The 14,694-nt window shown below is 36.6% G+C and overlaps 6 protein-coding genes across 6 annotated transcripts; 3 read left to right on the top strand and 3 right to left on the bottom strand.

Moving 5' to 3' along the window:
- Positions 1-47: 47 nt before the first annotated feature.
- UBP8 (ubiquitin-specific protease UBP8) lies at positions 48-1,463 on the bottom strand (the record flags this gene model as incomplete). Its single annotated transcript, XM_056224947.1, has 1 exon — positions 48-1,463. One exon carries the CDS (start codon positions 1,461-1,463, stop codon positions 48-50), a length of 1,416 nt encoding a protein of 471 aa, XP_056078814.1.
- A 415-nt stretch (positions 1,464-1,878) lies between these two features.
- On the top strand, positions 1,879-2,550 carry FSH2 (putative serine hydrolase; the record flags this gene model as incomplete). The annotated part of the gene is made up of 1 exon (XM_056224946.1): positions 1,879-2,550. One exon carries the CDS (start codon positions 1,879-1,881, stop codon positions 2,548-2,550), a length of 672 nt encoding a protein of 223 aa, XP_056078813.1.
- Positions 2,551-2,732: 182 nt separating this feature from the next.
- On the top strand, positions 2,733-4,256 carry FMP42 (Fmp42p; the record flags this gene model as incomplete). Its single annotated transcript, XM_056224945.1, has 1 exon — positions 2,733-4,256. One exon carries the CDS (start codon positions 2,733-2,735, stop codon positions 4,254-4,256), a length of 1,524 nt encoding a protein of 507 aa, XP_056078812.1.
- A 270-nt stretch (positions 4,257-4,526) lies between these two features.
- ERG8 (phosphomevalonate kinase) lies at positions 4,527-5,882 on the bottom strand (the record flags this gene model as incomplete). The annotated part of the gene is made up of 1 exon (XM_056224944.1): positions 4,527-5,882. The coding sequence occupies one exon, from the start codon at positions 5,880-5,882 to the stop codon at positions 4,527-4,529; it is 1,356 nt and encodes a 451-aa protein (XP_056078811.1).
- A 207-nt stretch (positions 5,883-6,089) lies between these two features.
- On the bottom strand, positions 6,090-11,015 carry ESC1 (Esc1p; the record flags this gene model as incomplete). Its single annotated transcript, XM_056224943.1, has 1 exon — positions 6,090-11,015. The coding sequence occupies one exon, from the start codon at positions 11,013-11,015 to the stop codon at positions 6,090-6,092; it is 4,926 nt and encodes a 1,641-aa protein (XP_056078810.1).
- Positions 11,016-11,267: 252 nt separating this feature from the next.
- TRS130 (transport protein particle complex II subunit TRS130) lies at positions 11,268-14,576 on the top strand (the record flags this gene model as incomplete). Its single annotated transcript, XM_056224941.1, has 1 exon — positions 11,268-14,576. The coding sequence occupies one exon, from the start codon at positions 11,268-11,270 to the stop codon at positions 14,574-14,576; it is 3,309 nt and encodes a 1,102-aa protein (XP_056078809.1).
- Between the last annotated feature and the right edge of the window lie 118 nt (positions 14,577-14,694).

The following is a 14,694-nucleotide window of genomic DNA, read 5'->3' as shown; positions in this document are numbered from 1 at the left end:
TTTTTTTTTTTTCGTTTAATTATTATTCTTGAATGCAATTTGCTAAATCAATTTACTTGACGAATGGTGTAGAATAATAAATATGCTTGTTCCTTCAAAACCTCTCCTTGAGCAATGGAGGTTACTACGGAATCATTGAATTTAAACCATTGTCCGCCGGAAATTTTACAAAAGGCAATATAATGCCCCTCATTGACTGTCCCCCTGTGAGAAACAATACCTATTAATTCGTAAATAATGTCTGGCACCTTGCCATTTCCAGTATGCTTTTCACTTTCTCCAGTTGAACAGTAACTTTTCATATTCAAATAGGTGGGAAATTCAATAAAATCATCCAGCTTTCTATTACTTCCATTAAGTAAGTGTTCGAATCTTTTCAATTGCAAAACCAAAACTGATGGTAATCTGTGTATGCCTAATTGTTTTATAGCATCTTGAGTACTATTACATTCGCCACAATGATAATTGAAATCCTTTAATTGTTCCTTTTTATGGAAACTGTCAAGGCATTCATAAAGTTTTTTCTTGTCCTTGATATCAAGAGAAAGGTCCATGAAAGGATCAATGGTTGTCTTCGAGTTTTTTTGACAGCCGGGGCATACAATAGAGCTTTCCAAGGAGCCTTCGAAAACACTATGTACTATGCATTCACATCGCTTATTATTTACCCTGTCTATTTCCTTAGCGTTAGGCGAATCATGGGTATAGCTTTGGTGGATTTGGTTAATTATAAATTGCCAAAATTCATGGGCATCTTGTTGGGAATAACCTGCTAAATTCTGGTTGATTTTCCAGGCACAAGTTAAAAGATATATGAAGCCAGTTTGCCGGTTTGTCGCTGAAGATGATGGTGAAGGCTGATCTGTATTCAAAACTCCATAAAGTTCTTGGATAATTTTATCGAGAGCACATGAAAAGCACTTATCAGGAGAGCCCACTTTACATTTATTTGAATGAATTTGACTCATTGAATGCCTAATAAAGTACGGATTATGAATCAGACATTGAAGAATACTACTCATAAAGCACGTGGATCCCATATTGATCAAGCCAGAAAGTCCATCTCTTCTTTCCATGATGGGCACTGTGGTTTTTGTAGAGACGTCATCCCAATACTTTGCTAGGATAGCATCGTTAATAAGGTCGATATTGCCCAAGTAGTCCTCACATTTGAAGCAAAACAAGAGACCGTTATTTGAGTTTATACCAAATATGTGACCAATTTGTTTACTATGAGAGAGAAAATGAGAATGGTTCCAACATCCACAATATCCACATTGCAGGCACATAAAAGTTGACCCGGAGTTTATTTCATGGCATGTACCACATTTCATGGTGTTTAAAAGCTTTTCTTTTGGTATAGAATGATTTAGTATAAATCGGGCAGCATTACAAGTTTTTAAAACACCTTCTTTGGACTTCTCATTCTGAAATACCTGTTGTATGTGTGGACAAATGCTCATAATTGTTCCTGACAAATAAAAAAGTAAAAACTTTAGTATGGCACGAGAACTAAAGCTATAGCTTCTCTTTCGATTCGATTAATAATATGCAAAAATGTGACAGACAGTTGAGAAAAACAGACAACCGGTTCTAGAAGAAAAAAATTATGATCCTTTGTAAACAATATTTTTAGAATAAATCAGGTCCAATAATACGACCCCTTTCGCTATTACCTTCGCTATTACGATAGCTCTTTGGGCCATAAAATAAAAAATATTGATGCTTTTTACCTAGTAAGATCGAGGGCTCTTTTTTTTCATTTGAAAAATTCTAAAAGTAAGAGAAAATAAGAATAGAGAGAGAAGGGAAAAAAACCGAAGTGAAGAATAGATAGAACGATGTTACAATGCTATAAGGTTTTATAGTGAGGGAATAATGACTAAAAATGTTTTGATGCTACATGGGCTTGCCCAGTCTGGTGAATATTTTGCCTCTAAGACCAAGGGATTCCGTACAGAAATGGAAAGGTTAGGATACAAACTCCACTACCCCACAGCACCAAATGAATTTCCTCCAGCCGATATTCCTGATTTTTTGGGTGAAGTGATTGCTGATGCGCCAAATGACAGTGACAGTACTGGGGTGCTTGCATGGCTAGAAGATGACCCTGCCACCGATGGCTATTTCATACCACAGACGACTATCGACTATTTACACAGCTACGTGATTGAAAACGGTCCCTTCTCAGGTATTGTGGGATTTAGCCAAGGTGCTGGTGTTGCTGGATACCTAGCAACAGACTTCAATGGCTTGTTGGGTCTTACGGCAGAGGAACAGCCTCCGCTAGAGTTTCTCATGGCATTCAGTGGGTTCAGATTCCAACCACAACAATACCAAGAACAATACAATTTGCATCCAATATCGATTCCATCTCTACATGTACAGGGCGAACTTGACACTATCACAGAGCCGATTAAAGTACAAGGCCTGTACAATTCATGCACAAAAGAGTCCAGCACCTTAATGATGCATTCTGGGGGGCACTTCGTACCCAATTCTAGGGGATTTCTAAGGAAAATAACACAATGGCTTCAACAGCTAGCTTGAAACAACTATATATAGTACGCAATCTTTTTATACATACCTAATTATGCGCAATACATAACTTCCGGGTAATAAGGGAGATCTAAGTGACTAAATTACTGATTCATTGCTCTATTAATGATAATGATAGCGATAACAGGGTTCTTAGTTCTTAATTAGCAGAATTGCGTTGAGCAAAGACTGTAATGGCTACTAAAAGAACGTTGCGGTACGCACAAATTGCATGTGCTTGCATCTGGTGTCTTTTTTCGGCTGGAATTGTGTTTGGATTTGCTGCTTTAAAGCCTATTCTGATTTCAGAAGGTGTATACCATGAACTGTGTGATTCTGAAAATGGTGATGAGCTACTATGTACCGCACAAGATCTAAAACTAAATTTCATATTCGCACTTAGTGCCACCGTGACGAACGTCATGGCCCTGCCTGTAGGAAAGATTTTGGATATGTATGGACCCCGCGTCTGTGGAATAATAGGATCTGGTCTCTTGTTCCTAGCATGCGGCAATTTCATTTCTGCCAAACATCTAGCATCAATTTGGGACCCATATCTTGTTGGTTACACATTTTTAGCCATTGCGGGTCCCTTTGTGTTTATTTCATGTTTCCAGTTGGCCAACAGTTTCCCACAAAGATCAGGGACCATATTGGCTCTACTAACGGGATCATTTGATTCGTCATCTGCCCTGTTTTTGATTTATAGGTTATTATATCAAAATTGGTATCCTAACTTAAATGTCTCCAAATTTTTCACTATTTATTTATTTGTTCCGTTGTTTATTCTTGTGTGCCAACTCACTATCATGCCTCATTCGTCCTACAAAACCGTTAACCACATAGCCAAAATTGCTGTAGAAGGCTTAGACGAAGATGGAAGACTCATTGAGGGCGATACAGGGTCTGGAATCATCCCTGATGAACAGGAACGGCGATCATTGATTTCAATGGAGGATGAGGAAGGCCCAATAGCTACTTCTCCATCAAGAAAACAGAGAAGAAAATCAGTACTTGAAACTTATGTTGAAGGAAAATTGCTGAAAAAGTCTGGCGGTATATTTGGAGTCTTACATGGAAAATCTGCTTTAGAACAAATAAAAAGTCCGTGGTTTTACTTGATGCTTTTATTTACTCTTGTGGCAATGCTAAGAATTAACTATTTTATTGCTACCGTCAGAACTCAAGAAGAATATTTATTAAATGATCCTGAGTTAGCACTAAAATTAAACTCAATTTTCGATATGTTACTTCCACTCGGTGGTGCTATTTCTATACCTTTTATTGGATTGCTCTTGGATCATACAGATACTTTGACAACCCTTACAGTATTATTCACTATTTCAATCGCCATAGGTATTTTTGGGTTGATTCCAAACTCATTCATCTGCAACCTAGTAGGGATAGCATTACTGGTAGTCTATAGACCATTCTATTACACAGTTGTTTCTGATTATTCTTCGAAGGTCTTTGGTTTTGACACATTTGGTACTGTTTATGGGTTATTATCTTGCATTTGTGGGATTTTCAATATGAGTCAAAACTTATTAGATAAATGGACGCATACCACTTTCAACATGAACCCGTTCCCCATAAATTTCATGCTGGTAATCCTCACCGTTGTTTTTTCACTAATTGTAACATTTTTCATTAGATCTCAAATTTTGCAAAGATCCAAGGATGCAAGAACATTTCCCTCCAACTATCAAACTATTTAATCATTTAATATGAAAGCTTGCGTGCACTGTAAATTTCTATGCGAACATTTAGTATACACTTTATATATTATTTTAGTGACTTGTAAGTATATATGTAGACACACCATTTGTTTTTCTAGCACCCCGATGATGTAATTCTCGTGTGCTTTGAACGCAACTGAAGATACTGCTTAGGAGAATAGTTACAAGTATATTTGGAATCTGGATGACTAAAATTTAAGTGACGTGACTTATGAGAATGTCATATTGAACGCTGCTAACTACATAAGGTTACTTATCGAAATATTCTTCCGGATCTTCCTCTTTTCTAACACCCCAGTCGGCTTGAGATACATCCAACCATTGGACTTTGGAAAATCTTTCATCGCCAGCAGTTTGTGCCTTAAGATCAACATCTTGCAAAGCAATAACTGCAATGGCGTCATAACCACCAGCACCGGGAATTAAGCATGTAAGAACACCTTCCAACGCTTGGCAATCATTCAATAGTTTAGTTTGTATAGGTGGTTCGATATCAGCCCCAGATTCTTTAGTTATTTTTCTGAAGCAATGTCTAATTGTGGCAACAGCGTCTCTAGTATGTGTGATTTCCGAATAATTTTGACAGGAAGAATCATTTCTTTTGATAGATTCAAATAACTGAGTGCTGTAGTGGTCATGAGATTCATATAAACGATCTAATTCAGAAAGTCCATCCATAAACCTAGAATTGGCATGGTCTAGTTCTGTATATACTTCCAAGCTGTCTGGTGTGTGTGTATCATACCATTTTTTTACCTTCTGGACAAGTTTGACAGTTTCTGACCCACTTTTAATATCACCCATCCATAAAACTAATCCTGAAGGAAGATGGTTATTTTCGATCGTTATATTCCAAGCAACCTCTTCAACCAAATGAACCAGTTTATCGGCATAAGTGACGGTTCCAATTTCTGGCAGATTCGAAATTAATGCTGGTGGGAACCTTCTATATTTAATAGATCCATATGCTGCAGCTGCTACATCAAATCCGCTTCCAATTTTACCCTGTGCTTGACAATGTGAAACTTGTGATAAATTATGAATCATTTTTCGGTACTTATCCACATTATCTGCCAGATCCGGTACAAAGAAGGAAGCTAAGGCTGTAGTTAAGACTGTAACTAAACCTGCAGAAGAGCCCAACCCTGTCTTGGGAACTTCTTCAATTCTGTGTGAATGAAAACTTAACCTCCTGTTGCCGTGATGTTTGGTAACACTATCTTCCTGAGAATGGTAAGCGTCATCGGAGAAAATGTCAATGACGAACAGGTTTCGACTGCTATAATCATCCAAACTTGGCTTAAAGTAGCTAAATACATTAGCAATAACTTTTTCAATAAAAGGATTCTTAGACCCACTTACGGAAACAGGAATGAAGTTTGTTTTAGGGCTGATACTGTATAGCCACTCCCCATCTTTAAACTGCTTGCTTTTCACGCGCACTACAAACTTGTCTGATTCTTGCAACGAATCATAAGGATGAGCTACGGCATGCATTCTTGCTGATAATCCGACCACAAATGCTTCATATTTTGGATCTAGAACTAGGTATCCACCGGCCAATAACGCTTTTCCCGGAGCACTGAATGCTCTCAATTCTGACATTTCTTGAGTGATCCGATTGATTTGTTTGAATGATTTGAAGGGCACATTATTACGCTTTTTCGTTTTTCATTCTTTATATACTCTTGCCTTCAATGCTACTTGACGTTAACTCCGCGTTAATGCCGAATTTTTTCCAATGAGGCTCGTTTAAATAAACGCATCGCGATTATATTAAAGACTATCTATATACTTCTACATAGTATGTGTTTATTTGTTTGCACTTCGATGTGTATTCTTTCCACGTTCTTTGGCCTCATGTTTTTTAAGTCTTTTGCTATTTGAAGTAGCAGGACTATCCTCTGTGATTTTTCTTTTCCTTCTCCTGTTGTTGTAGTTTCTCTTACGACTTTTTTTTTTGGCTTTAACTTTATCCCCTCTACGATTAATTTCCTCGGCACTATTGATCCCTAGTTCCTCTACATCATTGGATTGTTCTGTGTTCAATTTCTGTTCATCAAGGTTGGAATTTGACGACATCTTTTCTTGTTCCTCCTTAACATCTACCTCAATAGGAATATCCACTGCTTGAGCTTCAGGCTCTTCAGCTTCAGTTACTTTAATATTAATGAAATTGTCACTTGCCTCATTAACAACATCATGGTTGACAGTATCTTCTGATTTGCCATCTAAGACGGGTGTCATCGTAGTTGCATTACCTTTTCCCAACACACTATTGGGTGACTGATCACCAATTTCTATGGGGGCTTCATTTGGGGTGTCTGAGAATATTTCATACACTTCTGGTGACGTCCGCACATTCATTTCCGTAGCTGCATTATCAGAGTTTAAGTTTGCGTAAAAACCTGCAGTCCCTTCTCTATCAGATGGAGGATCAGACGGTAGGTCTGTAGATGGTATTCCAAGTTGTTCACCGTCAACATCGCTTTTACAGAAGGTCTCTTTTTGCGTAGGGCCCTTACTTTCCAATACAAACAGTTCTCCTTCTTCTGGCTCTGAATGTAGTTCATCTATTGACTTGTCCTGCTTTTTTGGTATGTGTTCTTCATATGTAGTAAATTGATTACTAATATCTAACTCCGAAACGCTGTCTTCTTCGATGACTCTGGCATATTCATTTTCGTCAGAGTTCTCAAAAGTAAAATCTTGGTGTGCACTTGTGTTTATTACTTTTGACTCTTCTTGAGTTGTGCCTCGTCCAAATCCATGTGTGAGCCTCTGGGAATAATACTGCAAATCACTTAAATTCTTGAGAAGCTTTTGTCTTTTGATATCATTCAAATCACTCACGTGGGTGTTAACTGATGTTTTCTCTCCATATATGGGTTCTTCATCTTCTCCTTCTTGGTTACGGTTTTCATTCTGTTCATGTTTCTCCAATAGTAAACCATTGGCTGGTGACCCTTTGGAGTCCTGTAAACTTCTTTTGTCCTTTAATTCTTTTTCAGATACGTCTGAATAACTACCAAGACATGATTCTCTTTCATTATTATCGTTCTTCTCGGCATCAATTCTTATTGCGTGAGAATTATTATCGCCACTGGGTATCTTTGGAATAGCTTCTTCGAAAGTGCTTTCTTCATCCTCATCGCTGTCTCTCTCATTTATAACTATACTTTCTATATTATCCGATGTATTGGAAGGCACTTTTCTTTCTAAATCTTCTTCATTTTCATCATCACTCTCAGAATCCATAACATCAATTTTTTTCACGAATGACTCGGCTAAGTCCACTACTTTACCTACACCCTTTGCAACTGTTTCAAAAACCCTAATTGGAGATGAAAAAACACTTGTGTGGTTAGATTCAGGCCTCAATCGATCATCAGGATGAGATTCAGTATTAGAAACTGGAATTTCCACATTATCTTTAGTAGAATCTCCAAAATTGTGCTCAGTTGTCCGATCATATTTTTGTTCAAAGTCAGGGGGAAATTGGCTCACTATATTATGCATATTGGGTTTTTCTTCATGTTTGTTTCCAAAAATAGTTGTTTTTGTTCCAGAAAGAACATCATGATGTCTTTCTTCAATACACGACTTTTCTAGGTTCTTAGTTTTATTCTCTGTTACAACTTCATCAAACGTTTCGATAATAGAAAATTGTGCTTCATTTGTATTTACATTTTGAATGATAATCTTTTCTTCAATTTCTTCATATTTTGGGTTTTCCTCTTGATCAAAGTTTTCATTGAGCACGCTATTACTATGAATATCTACAGATGAACTGGCATTAGTTGTCTTCGAGAGTACCTCTTCTTCATAGTTAGCATAAGCTGCTTCTTTCTCTCGCTTTATGAATCCAGGAACACCTTTCTTCGTACCTATAGTTGTGCTATCCTTTCTGTTTTCAGTGTGACCGAATTCTGGACCCGTTAAATCTTTTTCATCGAAAACCTTCTCATATTCTTCATCATGACCATGTCTTGAATCATGTACTTCATGATTATCTTCTAAGTTTGTATCATTTTCTTCATGTAAACTATTCTGAGAACTTCTCCCTTGATGTTGCTTTTCAAAATCCATACCAGGATGAACCTCATGATTTGCAGGGTTATTCTCGGGTAATTCTTCTCCCAGATCCTCATCTTTTGTTATTAACTCAACAGAAGAAAAGTTGATGCCATTAACACTTCGTTGGTAATTTTCTGGTGGATCGGCTACAAATTTATCCTGAGTTGTGTTAACATTTTCGTTTTTTTCGCCATTTTCATTACCTGATGAATTTTCTACTTTGTTCGCACTTTCTACATAGAGGCTTGAAGTTTCTTCCACATCCGTCGCTGGTTCGATAACCTCTTGAAAGGAAGAATCTTCTGTAATATTGGTATAATTGACTGCCGAAAAGTATTTCTCATCCATGTTGTCATCAATCGATTTATCGGCGGATATTGCCATAGTGGAAAATATTTCATCATCTTTTTCTTTTTCATCGTGTGTATTGCCTTCTTTGAAATTAGCGGTCTCCGTGATCTCATCAGAATCACTCATTTGTTTACTCTTTCGGCTGGCTGGAAGAATATTTGTACCTTCTGATTTAGATATCGAACAAGATTGCATAGTTCCAGATCCTCTAACTTTGGCTTCCTTGTCATCAAAAGCTGGAGTAAGGGCTGCCAACGTTGAGGTTAATATTTCATTATTTTCTTCGCAGTCGTCGTTCGACAAACAAAATGGGTCGTTAATAAATGGCGATACATAATCTACTTCTTGTGGCATGACCTCCGCATTATCTTCGGAGGAAGTAGAACTATAGACAGATCCAGTAAACACTACTTCATATCCAAAAGCTGCTTGGTGTTCTAAAAAAGGAGCATCTATCAAATTTTCTGGAACAACATCAATATCATCAAGAGAATAGTAAACACTGTCTTCAGTTACTATCGATGATTTGTTAAGCCCTTTATCTGTAGATAATGATGAAGAGCTCTCTTCTGTGGCTGAATTCACTCTCTTTTCAGAAGTTTTCTCATACATTACGTCATCAAACGGACGAGTACCATCTTGGTCAACTTTCACCTTTTCATTTCGGGGGTAACATGAAGTGACTTTTTGACTTGTTGGTTGCACTTCCACGTCCTCTGAAGACGTAGTCAATACATCAACTCTACCTGAATGTTCTTGATCAGATCCGGACACTTTTTCTTCTCGCTGAGAACGAAACGAACTTTCACTTTGTTGCATTTGAAGAATAGCTCTGGTAGCGAGGTCATACAAGTTATTAGGTGAAATCTCGATAATTTGCTTTTGTTGGTGCAGATTACTTCCGACGCTATGTGCATCTACCTCATTATCTTTTCTATCGACAGTATGTTGCTCTCCTTCTTCTATGACAGGTTCTACGTCATCCTTTAAGGCTTTTTCTGAGTACTCATCTCCACTATTGTTTTGGTAAGAGTATTCATCTGAGGAAAAATTAATAATATCACAGTTTTCAGATTGTCCGTCACTTTCCTGCTGTTCTCTTTCGCTTTGAATAAAAATGTCATTTTCGAAACTTGGATTTTCATATTCAGTGATATTGTCAGTATCCTCTTGTTCGTTTGCTAATGATTGACTATTGTTGATCAGCTTCTTGTTATCCAGTTCTTTTTGATTAGGATAGTGTATAATTTCATCGTTTGTTGAATAACTTCCAGTTTGATCTTCCTCATCGCCAGATTCATCCTCCACTGAAATATTCACTGAACCGGAATATAATGCGCCATTTTTTGAATAATCTTCACAATTTTGACGCTGAGAAGATTCACCTTCTACAATGACAGAATTGTCGATGTTACCTGTCTTCGGTTGCATGTATTTGGAAAAATCTATTGAACCTTCCAACTCTTCTTCATCTTTTTCATAATTATTCTGCATGCCATCACCATCCTCTGATACTCTTTCTATTTCCCGCATGCTACTTTTCTTCTCCTCTTGAACATCATATTCATCTTCGCTTGATATACCTTGGGGTGTTTCCTCTTCTTTATATTCTTGATCTGATATTATCACTATTGAAGAATCGCTCTGGTTGTCAGTGTTCTCTTCCTTTCCAGAAAAATCGCTTTCACTGCTTCCAAGACTGAAACTATTGATTGAAGGTTGATTTCCTTTCAAATCTTCATCCGCATCAGAGTCGATATTTGAGGGTGTATTGTCGTCAGCCTCCGGTAAAGGAGAGCTTATGAAACTATCTAAAGGAATCTCATCATTGTTTTGAAAAGAAGTATCTGTTCCGTATTGATGCTTCCTGAGATCGATTAATCGCTGATGAGATTTACTGCTCTCGGTGTATTTATTCATTAAGGACTCATGAAGCTGGAAACGTTGTCTTTCTTCCTCCAGTTCACGTTCAAACAAAGCATCTTCATCTTCTAGTGTAGTAAGTATACTTTTTCCTCTATTGATTAAAGAACCCACCCAATCTAATGCCTTTGTGCTATCTTCATGTAAAGATTTATTACGAATATGATCGCTTCGCCTGAACGAAACTGTTTCACGTAAAAGTGATTGTCGAGTAGGCTTTGCTACCTTATACTTGTTAATATTTCTACTTGGATAGTTGTGTTGATTCTGCGTACTATGGCACTCTTTTGCGTCAAGGAGAGATGATAGTATTTTCAGTTTTCTTCTAGGGGTTGTCAAATTAAGTGGATTTGCAGTTGATTTAGACGTGTCTTCCTTTTCAGGCATATTTTCTCTCTTTCTTTATTCGTTGCTGTACCTAAAAGTGTTGATGACTTTACAATGTGTTCAATTTACATCTCAACAGAAAGGCTCTCTCTCCACTTCATATTTTTTGTTTTCACTTTCTGACAACAGCTCGCGAAAAGAGATAGAACGTGAAATTAATAGAGAATGTAGATCAGAAGTTCCTAAAACTAGGGGAAATATAGAAGCTATAAAAACAACCAATCAAGGTATCTTTGTATATTAACATAATAAATGGATTCAGAATCATATTGTGGATCGGTTCCGCTGAGCTATTTTGACCCATTTGATTTATTCGAAAGTTTAAAGCCTGAATTTCAGCAGATACTACCGTTAGACAATATACATTGGAAAGCATTTGATGGAACAGTACGAACGGTCAACAAGCTACCCATTGAATTGATTCCAGAAAATAGGGGAGAGGCAGATAAATCTGATAATGAACAACCGTTTATAAGGTTCCTTATAGTGAATTGTATCTCTATTGATCAATATAGGACCAAAGTGCGGCCTCTAGTGAGGCAGTGGCTACCAAATCTAGAATCCGTATCTTCATCTACAGTACATAAAATGGTTTATAAACCAATTATTTTGTTGTATGCCAATTCTGAATTAGTGGACTCAAATCTTTTCAAATCAGTATCTTTAGTGGAGAAGTTCGGTAAAGATTTTCCACATATACAAACTTTGGAAGTTCGATCGGTTTATAGATCTTCCAAAGATAGACAGGAGTTTTGGAATCAATTTAGCCAACAGATAAAGGCTTCGGTACTGAGCATATTTCAACAACGATTGAAGCATCTGCAAAATTTGCTGGCTAATTTACGAAAAGGAAATAATTTTGAGGAACAGCTTCTAACAAGAGAAAAATTGTATGAGTTATATGTTGTGTTCAACGTCTTGGAGGATGCGAGCCTCGAATTACAAAAAATTAAGAAAGAAATACTTCACAGAAATATGAATATGCCGGATGGAAATCTTCAGATACCGTTTGAATCATCTTCTAAATCAGATGAATCTTTAGGCTCCATAATAATTGAAGGCACACTTGATAAGTTCCAATTGCATAGGTATTTCTTCATTAGAAGGTTGAGACTTTTGAGATTAGAAGACCAGGCATTGACCGCGTTTGTAAGTGCGTATCAATTAATCAAGAATTTTATTGAAGCAATCTCAATAGAATATAAAAATTCTGTGAGATTACTGGAATTTAAGCATTATTTTATAAGTTCCATGCTATCATATTTTCCATCTCATAATATTTCAAATACATTGTTATGTGAAATTAGAGCTGAGTTATTAATGTTGAAACGCGATAACTGGGTGCAAGGTGTTATGTCGACGAGTGGTTACGTATTAATGGATAAATGCTACCCAAGCACTGGTGTATTATATAAATTTGATTTACTGAAAGAAACGTTTCCCAATGAAATGGTCTTTCGGGAAAATTTTCTTAGCCTTACCAAGGAAATCCTTTCCCTTTTTAACAAATGTGGAGGGAAGCGTCGGAGAATAGTAGATATTTTATCCATTGAGATTGGACTGCTTTACTATCAGGGAGAGAGGTATGAGGAAGCTGTCTCACTCTTCCTTTCGTGTTATGAATACTATACTCATACGAATTGGAATAATATTGGTTTAAAAATATTGCAAGTTTTCATTGATTCCTTAAGCCACTGCCCTGAGCTAGGTGTCTTGGAAATAGATGGAGAATCAATTTCTGCAACAGCCGTTTTAAGTAACGCATTTCTCAATATACTGAAGTTGTGCAAAGATACTAATGACAAGGAAACTTGGTGGAAAAAGCTCATCGATTTGCAGATGAAAAAAAGTATCAATCTGATTTATTCCTTAGATGGGCTATTTGAAGTAAGCATAAATCCTAAAGTTCATCTAATGAGAGCCAATGTTTACGGTATCGAGGTCAACTTGACAAGTAATGGATTTCCTGAAGACATTATTACAAAGAATATGAGATTTTCCTTAAAAAATATGAGTGGAGAAGTAATAGTTTTTGAAGCTGGTGATTTTTCTTTGATGAAAGCTAAGAACAAACTAATACTGGAGTGTAAGAATATCATGTACGGTGATTTTTTTCCGCTGTCTTTCGAAATTATTGTTGGAGGAATTACTTTCGTAAAGGATTTCTCAGAAACTGAAGATGAAATCATTGTAGTACCAGAAATTTATTGCAAGGAAAGTACGAAGATTCTGGTGAATCAGGCGCATAACTTGAACTTGGGAGAATATGCTCTTGAATTGACAAGCGTACACATAGATGATTTAGAATCGTTGCAAGTAGAGGTTGAGGTACAAAAGAATGCTGGACACATAAAAAATGTACCAGTAAGTTTCTCCATGAATGAAACCCTAGTAACGAAAAAATTTACTAACTCATTTGAAAATATTAGGCTAGAATACTATTTGATGGATCAAACAACTGCTTTTGATTTATTGATCAAAACTTCCTTCGACAAAAAAAATGACCAAGGTTCCTTTAGCGAGATTAAAAGAGTCCATGTTGAGTGCTATTTACAAGTTTCTGTGTCAGTGGAAGATATTTTCAAAAAAGATAAATTCTTCTTCAAGTTCCTTTTGAACTCTTCGATTAGGGAGGAGCCGGTAATTTTGTATAGCTCACAACTATCAGCACCAGTAACACAGAATGATTACATAATACATGGTAATTATACCACGACTACACCTGCAATAATTACTTTTGATGGAAATGACAGTTTTGTTAATTGCTATGATATCATAGCCAATAGTAACTTCGACTCAAAGGACATCTTTAACCTGAAGGTAAGATACAATACATTGAAAGAGCAACTAGACTGCTTTATTACAGACGCTGTACTAATTGAAGGTGATGTAGAATGGTTTGTTCGGTTTGAGAAATGGAAGTTATATTGGGAATTAGAAATCTTGAAAAATTTGAAATACGATTATGACGCATTCAAAGAAAACAAGGTAATTAAATTGATTAAGGCGTCGTTAGATCTGAATAAAACTAAGTGGCGTTTACGAAAGCTATCTATAGAAGAGACTGTTCTTGATAAAATGTTGATTTGTTTGAATAAAGTGAGAAGGGGAATTGCAGTATGTAATACTGATATGGATGAGTACGTGAATAATCTGGTACCAAAACAGTTGACTGTTCCGGTACAATTACCAAGTTTTGATCAATTCTTTCATGTACAATTCAAATCAACCAGGATTGAATCTGATGCGCCACAAGACATTATTTTCAGTATAGGCAATCCGATTTCCTATTCTGTGGTCGTGGAAAATCTTAGCGAACAATGGGGACAGGAAATCATTAATGATGGAGGGTATGTTTTTGAAATCTTGAGCAGTAATGAATGGTTAATTCATGGTCAAAAACGCTGCGCAATAAAAGAGAAAATAACGAAATTTGATGTCCACTTGATCCCCTTAAAGAAGGGGTACTTAAACTTTCCACACGTTGAAATTGCCAACATATATGGTAAGAGTTGTAGGGTTGACCATTCAAATGCGTTCGAGTCTATTTTGATCTTTTAAGGGGCTCATTAAGAGAAAAAGGCATCTACACATGTGCAAGATCAAGCAATAGATTTTTAAGTGTCATTTTGCAAAAGTAGCCTCTAAAATTTGAACGTAGATGAATTATATTTGTACT

This window comes from Saccharomyces mikatae (assembly GCF_947241705.1).
Source record: "Saccharomyces mikatae IFO 1815 strain IFO1815 genome assembly, chromosome: 13".
Taxonomy (NCBI): Eukaryota; Fungi; Ascomycota; class Saccharomycetes; order Saccharomycetales; family Saccharomycetaceae; genus Saccharomyces; species Saccharomyces mikatae.
The sequence above is the reverse complement of the archived record's forward strand: the minus strand, read 5'-3'. Positions and strand labels throughout refer to the sequence as shown.